General features: G+C 33.2%; 1 protein-coding gene across 6 annotated transcripts in view; it reads right to left on the reverse strand.

Annotated features, from left to right (window-relative positions):
- Positions 1 to 16,942, reverse strand: part of CSMD3 (CUB and Sushi multiple domains 3) — a 1,247,213-nt gene that overhangs the window by 332,825 nt on the left and 897,446 nt on the right. For all 6 annotated transcript variants that reach the window (XM_053896606.1, XM_019467839.2, XM_019467838.2 and 3 more), the window contains one exon: positions 8,257 to 8,426. In XM_053896606.1, coding sequence (XP_053752581.1) covers positions 8,257 to 8,426 — 170 coding nt within the window. The remainder of the gene's footprint in view (positions 1 to 8,256; positions 8,427 to 16,942) is intronic.

Here is a 16,942-nt window from a genome sequence, read left to right on the forward strand (position 1 = left end):
ATCTGGATTATTCAAATAAAATTATTACATTTTTTTATTTACAGGCTCAAGATTTTTTCAACTCAAGGAAATGTCTTTGAGTTTTATTTAATCACTCTTTGCCTATATGATCTTTTTATTTTCTGCCTAGAGTGCCTATTATTTGTGTATTAAGTCTCCAAAACTGTATTGTGAGTCTCTTGTATTTTCTCTTCTCATCCATCTTTCCCTCTGTATTATAAAGAATTTTCCATGGGATCTTCCACATGAACAATTAGATTTTCAGCAGTGACTAATACTATTAAATACTATTAAAATGGTAAATTTTAAAAGAATATTTTAAAGTTTATTTATTTATTTTGAGAGAGAGAGAGCATGGGTGGGGAGGGGCAGAAAGGGAGAGCGAGAATCCCAAGGAGGCTCTGCACTGTCAGCACAGAGCCCAATGTGGGGCTTGAACTCACAAACCATGAGATCATGACCTGAGCTGAAATCAAGAATTGTACGCTTGAACAACTGAGCCACCCAGGTGCCCCTAAAATTGTAAATTTTAAAATCATTTGTCAAATTCTAGAAAGCTCTCCTCTCTCTCCCTCTCTCTCTCTCTTTCACTCTCTCCACTTATTGCATTAGCTTAAGATTCTTCAAAAATTTTAAATTTATTTTCAAATTTCTCTTAATGCTTCCACAGTTTGAATTTAATATATGCTACCAGTTCCATGCATTTAGTTTGGTCTTTCTTCCCTCCAGTTACCGAATTTCCCTTAACCACATGTGTATGTATCTTTACTTATTTATGTTTATGTTTCCTTATTATTGGTACAGGGTTTAAGTGTTATAAAGACTACACGTAAAAATTTTATTTAACATGCTATACAAATGGAGCTTTTGTTTATGTCTCCTAGCGTCCTCTTCTAACCACATTACTCTATGTGTTTTCTGCATAGAAATTCTGAAGTCTCTATTGCCAGGACCTTCCTGCTCTTTCCCTTATTTATTGTATTAGCACAGAGAGGGAGGTAGAAATAGAGGGAGAAAGAAAGTGGAGACTGAGTTCAAGCCAATACGGTCATGGAATTCCTAACAGAAAACATTTTATTGATATCTTCCTTCTTTTAAAATATGTTCACAGTGAACTAACAACAATAACAACAAAAGTGTGTTGACTGTTTGAAGAGTATCTGAGTACCCCTAGATAGAGGGCTGCATGGACAAATTTCCTAAAATTATACAGAAGTACCTTGAAATCCCTGGTAGAACTTACCAGACAAATACATTTCTGCTTTAGTTATCAGCAAGAAGTTATTTGTCTTCAACGAAGCTGAACCAAACGTGGTTTGTTGGCTCAAGAATGTTTGTCCTTTGATTACCTATGAGCCAACTTTTCATCTCTTAAGAATGGTGGTCACTAGTGATAATTCAGACACAAGGAAACACACTTTTGTGTCTGTGAGCTTCAAATGTTCAATATTCTCAGAAATCTGTTCCTGACTCGTATATAATAACTCGTATATAATATAGTTCCTAAATCCTGTGTGTAGAGCTATACATCCACAACCAAACCATTTAACCAGCATCCAGTGGGTCTTATTTGTGGTTAACATTGCCTAGGTGACTCCAAGGAATACTTTCCTCTTATTTCTCTTTTCAGCAGCATGTCATTTCATTCTTATGCTAAATATAAATAATTGTGTCTTGGATTCTCCTAGTTCTGCTTTTAAGTGTGGATGCACTGTAAAAACTTCATATGTCAAACAGCCAACTAAAGGGAAAATATAAATTAAGCAACAAATCAATGCAAACAAGTAAACAGAAATTATGTCTTGAACATTATTTTATTTTTTATTTATTTAAAAGTCCCTTCTAATGTTTTTCTCAAATTTTCAGTAGTAACAAAAAAAAGTTGACTCATTGGAGAAACCATTACTTTACACATGGAAATCATTCTGATATAGTATAATTTTAAAAAGTAACCAGATAATTAATTCAACTCATATTTAGTTCCATGTACTGTGTTAGGTGCTAGGAATAAAAAAAATAATAATAAGATATAATTAAAATTTTTTTTAACTGAGCCACCCAGGCACCCCAATCATTCTTAAACTGAAGGAGATGTAAAAGATATTGTCTGTCCCAAGAGAGACAATTACATTGGAGGCCAGTGTCATACTTTTTTTCTTTTTCAAAAGAAACTAGCTTTAAGATATAATTTTAAAAGCAATTATTGAAAGAAAAGGGATTAAAAGAGTTAATACTAATATAGATATATATGTATCTTAAGCCTAGCAGGGAGGGTCTAATTCAGCACCAAAACTCACTGCAGTTTATTAAACAATGTAAAGTCAAAAGGTAGAAAACAAATACAAAAACATCACTATAATCATAAAAGTAAAATGAAGTGTGATAATTCAGTTATGAAATTTTGGAAGCATGCATAAAGTTATTAAATCAAGATGAAAAGCAAGTGTTACTTGGCAAGGATTTAAAAAAAGAAGAGTTTTATAGTAATGATAAAGCCAATGTTATTTGACTTGTAAATAAAGTACTTTAAATGTATTCAAACATGTATGGAAACAAAGGCAACACAAAATGACAAAGCAGTGTAGGCAAAGACAAATTACCTTGTAAATAAGCATGGATGTAAGTATATAAATTTTAAAAATATACATTTCGTTTAAAAGTAAATTTACAGTACAGAGTGATTATATTGGATCTTATCAGAACCCATAGAAATTTTATTTGAGATCATTACTTCACATATTTCTGTTCTGATTAAGATCAGGATCTTTAAGTATGCTTTTATTTGTTTGGGCATATTTTCTTTTTCCTTCTTTTAAGATTGTTATTATCATTATTATTATTATTTTTAGCATATGTCTTAATATCTATTTTTTTCAAAAATTTAAAAAGCTATAAAAAGAATAAGATAACTATATAATATTATATGTTTTGTGTTGGGAGAGGATTCTGGTGTTCCCCATAGAAATATTCTGTTACTTAGCACCTAATTCAGATAACAAAGACTTACTTTAATGTCAAATGTAGAAGTTCAAACTGATTTAAGAATTAATATCATGAAAGGCATTGAGGTCTTTTGTAACATTAATGAAACTCTTTGATGAGGCTCTAATTTGTCAAATGGTTGCCATTAACCTGGTAGTCTTATAATAGAAGAGACTAGAACTTAATGTTGACATGTTTCAGTTATCAAACCTTTTATAATAGATCAGGGCTTGAAATTAGTTTTGGTGTAGAGACCCTCCTGGATCTGGAAGGTCAAACCCTTTTATAATGAATTGCTTATCAACACTCAAAACTGTTGTTTATAATAAATGCATAATTAGAAGGCATATTCTCAGTCATTCCTTCAGTCAATTAGCAAGTCAGATGTTATCTGAACCCAAGAGCAGAAAGTACATAGAAAATAAAATTAAAAGAGAAAAGTTACACATGTACATGTGTATAATCATTCAAGCCTTAAATTATCCCTGCTCGTGGATATTAGAATTTTATTTTTGGCCACTTGTTTAAAGGTTGATTTGGAAACTTAAACTTTTTTTTTTTCTGATAACATGAGTGAGATGTCAAAGTTTGAATAAAAAATAAAAAGAAAGGGGCGCCTGGGTGGCTAAGTTGGTTAAGCGTCCGACTTCAGCTCAGGTCATGATCTCACAGTTGTGAGCTCGAGCCCCACATCAGGCTCTGTGCTGACAGCTCAGAGCCTGGAGCCTGCTTCACATTCTGTGTCTCCCTCTCTCTCTGCCCCTCCCCTGCTCATGCTCTGTCTCTCTCTGTCTCAAAAATAAATAAAAACATTTGAAAAATTAAAAAAAAATAAAAAGAATAATTTTTACAATGGTTCATCAAAAAGGATAATATTCTAAACCTTACATCCTCTCCAAAATAAAATGAAACGAACAGAGAATTTTTGTTTGTATTAAACTATGTACATCTTTGCAATAGCTATATCACGTATGCTCAATTATAGGAGCTAATATATTTTAGTGAAGGAGTCTGGGACACAATGAAGGGTGAGCTTTTCAGGGTTTTAGATTTGCAGTTTTATAACAAAGTTAAAGTCCCAGTTCTACCTTTAAAGCTGTATGGCCTGTTACAAATCATTTCACTTCCGTTATACTCAGTATGGGAAAGAATGAATAAATATTTAGAGAGTGCTTTTGAAGGGAGAGATAACAAAGGATTGCCAGTGAACAGGCAGACTTGATTGACAGATATGTGTGGTGGACCCAAGAGATCACTGGTGTGCTAGAAAATATTTAGCAACCAGCACTCAAACAAATTTGGTGAATATATATATCCACCCATATGTTCTTTTAATAACGTATACTAATATAAAGAGAGGTTGACAAATTTTTTCTAAAAAGAATTAGAAAATATTTTAGATGGGGGGATAACTACTCAATACTGCCAATGAAGTACAAAAATAGCCATGGACAATATGTAAATGAATAAACATGGCTTTCTCCGGGTAAAATTTTATTTATAGAGATGGGTGGCAAGCACAATTTGACCAACTGACTGTCGTTTGTGAATCCCTGATTTAAGGGATGTTATAGCATTCAACTTACAAATGGTATTAAAATATACAATATTCATTACTGTAAATTCCATAGAGCTAATTGAATCTTACAGAATGCTTTTGGTGTTTTTTTGCCAAATTTTGTATCAGCAACTTATAATTGGAACTGACAAACAAAAGTGGTTCCTAAATGAATATTGCTTGATTTTTTTATGTTAATAAGATCAGAGTAAAGCAATGCAAAAACAACATTATATCAGAAACTCGTATTTGTAAATGATCGGAGCAACTTCTCAGCTAAATTAAATAATTGTTTTTTTAATTCTAGAAAATATGATTTCTCCATATTTTTTGCATTATTTACAATAGAATGGCTCCAGACACAACCTATTCTCACTTAAGTATAGACTATGAGCAGAGCAATAGATCAAGTCAAGACCTATAATGTTTGTCCATTTCTGCAGTGTAACTATTCCTAGTATTGCCAATATCAAGCTGTTGATGTGATATCTCTGTACAGAGTTGGGAAAGGATGGGCAGGCACCCTCACATAGTATATTCACCAAAGAGATACAATATATGTAACTAACCTAAAACAAAACACATAATAATAAGAGTAGTAAAATAATTAGGAAATGAAAGTTGTATTTGTTACTTTTGTTTTTAATATAACTTAATTGTAATCTAATTGTAATCTAATTTAATTTAATTTTTAATAATGGCCATGCTTAACAACCAGTTCACAAAATTTCTAAAAATTTACCAATAGGTTCTCACAAGTAGTATCCCCAAAGACTAGCACATGGGTTAGAAAATAAGCTTGAAAATAATACATCTTGGAAAAACAGCATTTTAATAATGTTCTTATCATACTTCTAAAAGAATGTTATTAGTGTGATTAATCAAGTCCTTTAACTATCTAGCTTCTCATAAATAGGACATCAGTTCTCTTAACCCATTCTTTCAGACTCTCAAAACCAATTTTAAGGTATTTTACTGGCTCTTCTCCATAATTATCCATTCTGTCAAATTTGACATAATATATAAATCTTTAAACTACACAATACTGACTGAGGTAACAATATTGTCTTGAATTTTGTCCCTGTTTTATCCCCTTATCAGAACATAGTGCTCAATCTTTCTCTGGAAATAAACATTACAACAACAAAACGGACGTAGTACTTCTGATTGCAATTCAGCTTTGTCTTATCAGCCTGACAGTGGGAACTGTTCATTGTTGATTGTTTAGAGGGAACATGTAATAAACATCTCCTATAAATGTTAATTGAAAGAATTAATTAAGCTACATATTTGAGTGAAGGTTTGAGAAGTTCAGTATTCTTGCCCATTGAAAGCAATAGAACCAAGGAAGGATATATTCATAATTCCCAAACCTTATGGTTATCAGATAATCTGAGGAACTTTATAAAATTCCACAATTCCAGGTACAGAGGAACTGAAAGAGTTTTCCCCAGATCTACCGAATTAGAAAATTTGGTAGTCGTGTCAGAAATAAACTACCTAGAGGAGTCACATGATCGTCTACATTTGACGTAACTATTTGTTTGGTTATAAATAAGTAAAGTAGTTTATGGTAAGAAGAGGTAGGGGAAAAGAGAGTGCGTAGATAGGTGAGCATCAGTCTGGATGGTGCACTCTCAGAGAGGAAAGTGTGTGTGTGTGTGTAGCTATAGATAAATTCAATACACACTCATGTTTTTATTGTTGTCGCTGTTATAGTTTTAGTCAGAATTCAATACAGTGATACTATACAGTAAACGAAACCAGAAAAAAAAAAAACTTTTCTAAACATTATACTCATATAAAGACTACAAGAGAATGTTATTCCAAAGAATATAGCCAGTTCTCCCATATAAAGAAAAACAATGTTTGTTTGTTTGTTTTCTATGATGGGCTGTTTGTTTTACTTATTTCTTCTTTCCTAGTCTGAATGGAGGAAGAGCTGACTGCACTAGGTGTCATGTTGGAAAGTGCTGGAATGGGGATGGACTCTCATGGACTGGTTTGCAGGGAGGCAAATGACCCTGCATCCTGAGAGGACTTTGGGCTCCTCAGTCTTCGAAATGAATCATCCATCCTTTTGAGGGTGCATGTGTCTGCCTGTGCGTGCCTAACTGTGCCTGTGTAGTAGGTATCTTTGAACTAGTTGTCCATGGGATTACTTTGAACTAGTTGTCCATGGGTAACAAGTGAATGTAACCTTATTCCAAATAAATAGGAGATTAGTTAGAAATCACTTAGATGAACACATTAGGGCCATTTTTCTTAAGCCATCACCTGCTATCCCAAATGAATTTTCCAATTAATAAACATCATCCGGTACGGAAAAGTACTGGTTACTTTTCAAGCATCACAGAGAGCAAAGAAATATTTGAGGAAGGATAGTGGGAGGCGTGAGGAAGCACTTCTTAGCTGTGAACTTATAAATATATGTTTATCATTGTTGCTTGTGTGATACAGGTTAGTGGCTAGCCGCATACCTCTGATCAATGACTTATTTTTCCCATACTTAGCCTGTAAAACGGAAAATCAGTTCTACATTTAGGCATCCCATTAATCTCGATGTTGACTTTAATTTAGCAAATAAAACTTATTTTAGCAGGAGAATCCAAACCATAAACATAAAAGAGGTTGAAGACATTATAAAGTCAATTTCTGTTGCCTGTTGGGGAAAAGTGTAAAAAATAGGAATGGCCTTAAATGAATGGTAAAGCTGTATGCATCTAGGCATACTGTAGAGAAATTTCCCATGTCCATACAGATCTTACAAGCACATAGTGCTGTCTGTATTAGAAAACCATCGATTGTCATCACAGTTATATTTTTTAAGAGAAAAAAATAATCAACAGTCTTAAAATCACTGCTTAAACAAGAATCCCCTACCCCTGCCAACCTGAGATGTTATTTATTTATTTATTTATTTTTTAAAATCTGTGAAAACAGAATTATGTTGAATTTCTTACCAGGTAAGGGAATCTTGACAATGAAGAAACATGTATGCAATTATTTAAAAAAATTTAAATGTGATTTTATAGAAGTGTTTGTTGTTATCCTACTTCTGAATATAAATTATATTTACAAAGCATTTACTTTGCGATATATGAATCACCAAGTATGGAAATATTTTCCTAAAATTGCATCTTTTAAAAATAGGGTATTTGGCCATTTCAACTGTTTAAAATAAATTAATACATTTCACTCTAAAAGGTTTTTATTAACAAAATATACTTTTCTTAAGTAATTTATAGATAGTAAGTCATTATTTTTATGTACCTATTAGATATAAATTTTTTGTAGTCATAAAGGCAAAAACTATCCATGTGTCAACAGAGATAACCAAGTTACTTTATAGACACCAAAGAAAAATAAATCATCATTATATATCTTAAAGAAATGACCATTCCCATATATATATATATATAATTTTTTTTGTTGAATATAAGATATTTGACATGAAAATGTCCTTATTTTGGTGTTACTGAAACATTAAAATTTATGTATCATAAAGTAAAGGTGTATGTATTATAAATAAACATTGGAAGCATAACACTTACCTCAATGAAAATGATAATAGGAAAATGGAAAATAATGTCTAATTTAAATCTATGAATGGCAGAATCAACTTATGGGTAATTATACCAATATTCACATATATATACATATTAATGTATACTTAATGACTAAAAATGATCTAAATATAAGTTGAGTTCACCTACCTTAAGAACATCTCCTTGTGCTAAATGAAATGTTCTGGCTGAAATATTGATCCCCTTTCCTGCTTGAACCTGAATACTATAAATGCATTCGTGGTTGTTTTCATAGTTTAGTGGATAATTTGGAGAGAGCAAAATCCCTTCATTATTTGTTGCAGATGCACCACATTCAGCTGCAGGTAAAACAGAATATGGAAGTACAGTTTAATAGAAGGTATTATCATTTTCAAGTAATGTAATGTATGGAAGTGTTAATGCATTTTATTTTAACTAGAGCTTGACAGAAAAGTGATGTACAGAATGGCTGTGTGTTGCGGATGATTCATTCCCTCAAATAATAGATGGGAAGAAGAAACGACTGTCCACGGACAGGACACTTGTACATAAACAGAAATATACGATAGTTTCAGTATTGTCCTCCCGCCCCTAAAATGAAAGGATAGCATGGAAAAAGATGAAAGCAAAAGATTTTCAGGATGCCTTTTAATTTGTAGATCTCTGATTAATTGATTACCTTTAGATGTATACTTTATTTCTTTTAAAGTATAAAAAATAGAGTGATCAATTTTATTTAGAATGATTCTTATTTGATTTTTTCATAACTGTTTCTGAATTTGACCCTTTTCCCTTCCCATAGTCAGCCTTCTCCTGATCCAAGAACTTCAGTAACAAAAAGGGAAATAAATACGACATTGCCTTTGAAAACTGATATAATGGGTAGAATCCACTAATCAATAACTACAGCAAACTGGCACCTTTGAAAAATGGATTACCTCTCCCAACTTAAAAAATAAAATAAATTAAGGCATTTTCATAATCAGTGTATGCTACTGCTAACCCTCCTGGTTTAATTTAACAAAAATTGAGGACGTGTCTAACTACTTAGAATTCTCCGCTTTTTTTTCAAGATTTAATTTTAATTTATTACTTTAAAAAGGTTTGTGGTAATGTTCCAAAACCAAACAAGTCCTTATAAATTCCCAAACATATTCCTTATGTCTCAGAAATTCATTGAACTCAGTTTTCTTTCAGATCTAATAACTTGCTTCATATTACTATACCAGAGGTCAGGGAGAGTTCTGTTTTTCAAAGGTTTATCTTAGCAAGAAAATAAAGCAAATCATTATGTTCCAGAAATAAGATTTTTAAAGTAATGATTCATGAAAATAATCATAGGAATTATATAGCAAACTAAAGTATAATGAATTGCTTTAACTTCCAAATGCTTAAACATTAACAAAAATAAGGCAAAAGAAAAAAGGCTAATGAGAAAATGAAAATGATCAAAATGGAGCAGTCAATATAACAACATAGTATGAAATAATAATAAAAACTAATGATGTGATGCTAACAATCAACCAGTCACATGAAGAACTGCCACCCAACAGAGCTCCAACAAGTTCTTTTTAAAGTAAAAGGAAAAAAAACCTTAATAACTCCTAATATTGATTTAAATTGTTTTTATTTTAATGCAACTTAAGCATATTCTAACACAAAATAGATACGTTCTTATGCTTTCAGTTGTACACACATATAATACCAAAACATGTTTAAAAATATGGGAATCAAACTACTAAAACAATACAATTTAAAATAGCACCATGTATCTAATGTGGCATAAGATTTCATTTTTCTGAAATTAAGTCGCCCTTGGCAATGGGGATAAGGAGCCAGCTGCTAGCGTACAGACTTTTGGAGTTTGCTGTGCCTTTAAATACACTATGCTGTGTGATGATTCAATTCTCCCTCATCCCTCTCTAGACTGTGGAGAAACTTCATCTGTATAGTACAATATGATGCCACGTGTCCTTTACTTAGTGGGAAAGAATCATTCCTATTTTAAACCGGTCTCATTTCCTTCTTCTTAGCTTATTAGAAATTAGGTATAGTTGTGGGGGCATAAAGACAAATGTATCAGACCACACAGATGATGCAGAATACACATATGTTTTTATCAGTTAGATTATCTATTAGAGAATACACAGTTTAAATTATTATAGAATCATGGGTTTCTGAGAATACATTCTTGGATGCCAGCTTGCAAAACACTGATACATTGACTAAGAGCTCAGGCTTTAAAATTCAGAGATTTTGTTTTCAAAATTAAGTTCTATATTCTATCCATATGGCTCTGGAAAGTTATTTATTCTCCATGATTCAATATAGTCATCATTACAATGAAAATAATAACACCCTCCTCAGGAGGATATTTTGTTTGTATGTGTGAGTTGATAACATACCTAGAAAATGCAAGTAGAGTATTTAGCACGGTGCTGGCATACAATAAGAGCTCAAAAATTAAAGTTATCATTATGAATATTTAAGTGTAAATACTAACGGTAGCATTAATTATGCTTTATATACAGAAAAAGAGCTTAGGATACTTACATTGTCCCAGGGTGACTATCCAGGTGTAGAAAGACATTTATGTGTGTAAAAAGCCAGAGGACTCTTCATAATTTTGGAGAATCATTTATAATATTAAAATTATTTTAACAACTTGTGTAAACTGAACAAAACAATCTCCCGGCTCACCCCAAAAGCAAAGCAATAAGTTACTTCATTACCCATGAAAATATACTAATAATTTATTGCTAAGTTCTCAACATTTGAATATGTGGTTAGTGCCTTCTGCCATAAACATTGTTGGATCTATATTATGTAATTTAATGGAGATTTGCTTTTATATGAAAAATAATCTGCTTCTGTGATATTTTTAATATTTCAGTTGGTTTAAATGGCGATACATGATTTTCTGGTTGGTGATATGAAATCAGGACTTTAACCAGAATGGAAGAATTAAGTTAGAAAATTTGGATTAAGTTAGTATCTTTCTCATTTAATCAGGACTGAATATAAACTGTGAGGACCAGAGCAAAATGAAAGTACACTCCCCCTTGTTGAAAATGTCCTGAGCACTTCAGGAGACCAATAAAGCATTAAATCAAGCATGGGACACATCTTAGCATAGAGCCCTGTGTGACTACATAGGTTTCATACCTATGAAGCCAATTATGTGTTTTGTGTCTCACAACTCTGCAAGCTAAAACTTATTTTCTCTAGTTTTAGAGATGGAGACACCAAAGCGAGCTTTCTTGCTAAAATCAAACAGTGTGTAGCAGAGCTCGGATTTACACTGAGATTTACATCTGCCTTTGCCCATGATGTTAAAATTATAAGTATATATTTTCTCTCTCAGGTCAAAATACTTCTTTAGTATGACAGGAGGCACTATTAATGATTATCCCACACAACAGGTAGAGACAGACTATTCTAGATAAATTGGTATGCAAGGTCACTTTTTTCTTTATTCTTTAACTATTGCACAGGCTATTTAAGGACATTCCATTAAAAACTAAGAGGTTTATTTTATGTGGGCTGGGGTCTGTCCCGGAGATCAGAACATGTTGACCCCACTTACAAAGTATACATCTATATTCCATTATAGATAATTATTAATGTTCAGAATGATTGTCTCATACCAAAGGAAGATCTTAAAACATAAAAAATGAGAATCAGTTCAGAATGTTCCACTTACATATACAAGAATGTGAACAAATCTATTATATTTCAATGAGTCTTGATAAAATAAAGGATAAAAAGAGGAATTCATTTAACCACAATACTAAACTCTAGGAGCTAGGTGATTAATAAAAAAATTATTTTTACATGTGGTCTCATCTTTGATTTTACCTTTGAATTTCAAATATCCCCAAAACTGGCTTACAAGTAGCCAATGTAGAACTAATATTTGCCCTGTACAAGCTCTCCTCCTACAGCACTCTTGTTTGCCAACTGGAATTGAAAGGGATCTAATATTGAAATTAACAACAAACTTTGCACAGTTTGACCATATGCCTGTCTAGCAATGAACATGCTTCTATCTCTGTTGTGTAATAAGCTGACACGATGATATTTTGCAAATGCAAATCTGATCTTGTACTTTGTGCCTCAAATGTACTCACCACCAGCAAATCAAAGTTCACAGAATATCATCATACAAGGCCATTTATACTGTGAATCCAGTCTGACTTTCTAGCTATTACCCACCATTCTTTCCCATGGACCATGCAGTTCAGCTATCCTGAACTCCTGGCCCTTTGCCATGGTCTCACACTCAGCCTTTATAACTGCCATTGTTACTAGAGGTAAACACCACCCCTAGCTCCGGTGGATGTGATTTCAGGACCCAAACAAAGGAGCAAATAACTTGATATGGAATTATATTTTTCTATTCTTCCCAGCATCAGGTGGCTGTGATGGTGTAATGGAACAAAGGAAATAACGTCACATTGAAGTACTAGCGATAATTCTCACAAATACCAATTGTGGCTATAATGTTCATAAATATCCAGAAAAAAATACGGTAACTACAACATTTTTATTGTATATGACATGAATATCACAGCACGTTGTCACAAAACATACTTAAAAATGAGAAGATATAACTATCAGCAAACTGTGATTGAACATTCTTAAGAAATGTTAGAATCACTTGGCGGGGGCAGGGGAGGACTAGCAGAACAGCTAGCACTAAGAGAGAAGAAACATGGTTAGATGATTCTAGCAAGACGAGGTTATATAAACAAAAAACATCAGCTACACGGGAAAGAACAATTTGAGTAAAGGAAGTCCTAGACATCCAAGTGAGTTGAAAAATTGTCATTATCATCCAGTCATAGTGACATTTATGGAGAATATGCAGCTTTCACTGAACAAACCCAAGTCTGTGGCTTACTACATCAGGGCAATGCCAGGGTTTTCAGGCAGGTGCTGTAATAAATTGCGTATCTGATGGAACAAATATAAGAGAAACATTTATCTTAATAAAAATAAAGCTACAGGCTCATTTTAATACAAAGAATTAATATTTTTGCTTAACTGGGTACCTTGGTAGAGAATGTATACTAAGATATTTAAAGTGGCTAGAGACAGATAATAGTATGCTCTGATTAAACACACACACACACACACATACACACACACACACACACATTGATTCATTTCACAAATATTTGTTAAATCCTTATTATTTACTAGTCATGAGAGATCCAGTGTTGAAACCCTCATAGAACTTACTTTGTAGCAGAAAAGACAGATGTTTAACTATATAATGATAGAAATAAGCATCTAGTAGGTAAAGACACATAATGAGGAGCACTGTTCTGAATAAAGTCAAGACTTGTCTGAAGGACTGACATTAGTAAATTAAAAGTGATAGGACAAGGTAGGTTGAGGGAAAGAATATTTCAAACAGAAGAAACATTTCTGAGAATATCATGGGGAGGGTTGTAACAGGTTCTGGGAAATGAGAGATCTGGTATGGGAGAGGTTTTATTTTTGCAAGTTTGAGCTAGAGGGAGGTCCCTCAAGATTAGAGTTTCTTCTGTTGTTCATCTGTTATGATAGGGGAAAAATGGTTTTCTTAGATGTGTATGAAAGGGGATGTCACTAAATATGAGCTGCTTGTTGTTCTTGTGGTGGGGGAAAGCTTTTTTTTTTTTTAAGTTTATGTATTTATTTATTTATTTAGAGAGAACATGAATGGGAGAAGGGCAGAGAGAGATGGTGAGAGAGAATCTCAAGCAGGCTCCATACTGTCAGTGCACAGCCAGATGCAGGGCTCAAACTCACCAACTGTGAGATCATGACCTGAACCAAAATCAAGAGTAGGACGCTCAACCGACTGAGTCACCCAGGTGCCCTGGGAATACTTTTGCTTTTAAGGCTTAGAAAGTCAGTTGCAGAAGATGAAGAATATAGGACTTGATTGAATGAGACGTGTTCATAAAATATTTGAGATTTGGGGTCAGAAAACTATTGCTTCATGGTTAAGGAGTTGCAATGTTTTTTTGAAGTATAGTAAGCACATTTTCTCCTACTCTAACGTGAGCGCAGCACCTATTTCCTTCATGCTTTGGTCTAGAATAAATTTTATGTTCTAATGTCACTAATTTCTAAAGCTTACATTTGCCAATATGACTTTCCTCCAAAATAATCAATGTTAAGACATTAGTAGGTGATAATGTTTCCTTCTTCTCTCTAATTCGAACTGAGAGGTTATCTTTAAATCACAGGAATTAATGATATAAAAATATTATATAATTTATCAGAGTATTAGGGAAATATTTTTGGAAGACCTTTAACTTTAATACTTCTCATAGAATATAAATATTTGGTATGCAATCTCCAATCCAAACACTATTTGCTATGATACCGTTATTTTGTAGAAAAACAAATCCTGGTCATATAACTATTTTTATTTAAACATACAGATTAAAAAACCTATGAAAGTTACCAACATAAAATTCTTTGCTGAGCTGAAAATAATATGTTGATAAATATAGTCTTCCTTGGATTGGAGTAGGAGAGAGACGTGTACTGGAATCGGTGGTAAGAGTCACTGCTATAGTGAGGAATTCACTAGAGCAGGAATATCCATTGAATTTCGATTTTTTCCTACTTACTGAAAAACGGGCCAGCCCGTGCATCATTAATCTCCATTACTAGGGTAAGAAAATCTGGTAGCATCTATTGTGTGCATACAGCCACACATTTTCAGATAAACTGGTAAAATGCTTTTCAGTAATTTGGCTGAGAAATTTGAAAAATGTCTATGATCAGTGAAGTTTGCAGTTATTTTTAAGAATTTGCATTATAATTGAATCTCTTCTTTTATGCTTTTTTGATAGCACCACAAGTTTATTTAACCAAGGTTAAAATAAACTTGACTTGAATTATTCAAAAAACAGAAAAATTTCAAACCTAAGCATGTAGTATGCCAAGTCAAATAAGGTGTAGCATTAAGTACAAGTATGATTTGCCATATGCTTAATTATTACCAGAGTAAAAATAATGGTAATTCTTGTGTTATATAGAATGGTGTGTTGGCGGGGGGGAGGGGGGCCATTGAAACTGTCAAATCCAAATCAACCACTTATTTTATATCATAAATATAAATTTACCTTTTTTAAAAATTTGTAATCCATTATTGAACCTGCTATGTCACCAACCTAATTTCTACTACATTTCCTGAAATTAAGACACCACTGATTTTAAGAGTCACCATTATTTTCTGCCTCAAGCAAAAACGTTGCCAATAATCTGTGATAGCCATTGGTTGCGAGATACATACCAATTACAGAGATGTTCATTTTTTTTTAAAGGGGCATCTAAGAAATTGTGAAATGTGGTAACATGTGTTAATAATATTGGATACATTCAGGAACACTTTTCCTAATATGCCTTTATGACTTGGCAGTATAAATAACACATTAGTACTTTAGACATTTTTTTTGTCATTTTTTTTTCTCAAACAGGTACTCACATAATGCCTAGATTCTCAGAAAGTGGTAGAGATGAGAGGGTAGAGAGGAATATTAATCTTCTTATGCCACTGCTGAAAATATGAGAATCCATTAGTGTTACTTGTATAAAGTCTGGCTTTACCTTTCCTTCGTTGTTCTTAGACAACAGTGACACTTCACTGGATTTCTTTTTTTTCTCTTTCCAGTCTCTCCAAATACAGCACAGTTATATGTCCAGGTGCAAACTACTCCTTGTTTAAGTTTACAAATCAAGAGTTTCTAAAAACATATTTTCACTGAAAGAATTTATTCTGGAATTTGCTACATTTCTCCTTAAAATTTTATTTTAGTGCATTTACTATATTCAATTTTTACCACAAAAATCATGGCAATCATTATTGTCGTGCAGAATTATTATTTTATGAGTTAGTCATAATTAAAGAACGTAAGTTTAAAACTTTAAGAAAATTCAATATATAAGGGGCACCTGGGTGGCTCAGTCAGTTAAGCCTCCGACTTCAGCTCAGGTCATGATCTCACAGCTTGTGGGTTCACGCTCCGTGTCGGGCTCTGTGCTGACAGCTCAGAGCCTGGAGCCTGCTTTGGATTCTGTGTCTCCCTCTCTGCCCCCTCCTCCTCATGCTCTGTCTATCAACAATAAACATTAAAAAAATTTTTTTTAATTCAATATACAATTTTATGCCAAAAAGTATGGAGGATTTCCTGTAACCTGATAATGTTCTTTCAGGATTCCTTTACTTCTATAAGCAGCTACTCAGAGTCTACGGCACTCAGTTCATTTACTCATTACAAATAACACTAACTATAATACCTGTGGATATATCAGGTGCTACATTAGGTCTTAAGGATAAGGCTCTTAGGTGATATGTGAGCTAGAAGAGAGATAGGCATGAAAACTGCACTGCACTAATGTGTAATGTGTAGCATAATACAAATTTGGCCTGGGATGGCAAACATGAGCGAATCATACGTTTTAAAGGAGTGGCAAGATGATAGATCAGGGACGACTTCATGGAGTACATTATCCTTGATTTGAGTAAAACAAAATGTTATAAAAGTAATAAAAATGGTGAAAAAAAAGATCCTGGGCAGAGAGAAACGGAGAAGGGCTTGAATGAAAAGCCTCGATTGATATGCTTAGGAGAACCAGTAGTTCATGTGCCACTCTAAGAAATTCAGACTTTATCATGTCAGCACTAGAGGCCCACCGAAGAGTTTTAGGAAAAGAAAAAGAGGAACGGATTTAATAAACCCATCAGGGCAGCTCCATGGGGAATGGATTGCAGCCCTGGGTTCCTAGAGGGAGGAAAAGCTAGAGAGGGTAACTGTAGCAAACAGGAGATGGTGAGGGTTTGAACAAA

This window comes from Panthera pardus, unplaced genomic scaffold, assembly GCF_024362965.1.
Source record: "Panthera pardus isolate Hobbes unplaced genomic scaffold, ASM2436296v1 HiC_scaffold_7, whole genome shotgun sequence".
Taxonomy (NCBI): Eukaryota; Metazoa; Chordata; class Mammalia; order Carnivora; family Felidae; genus Panthera; species Panthera pardus.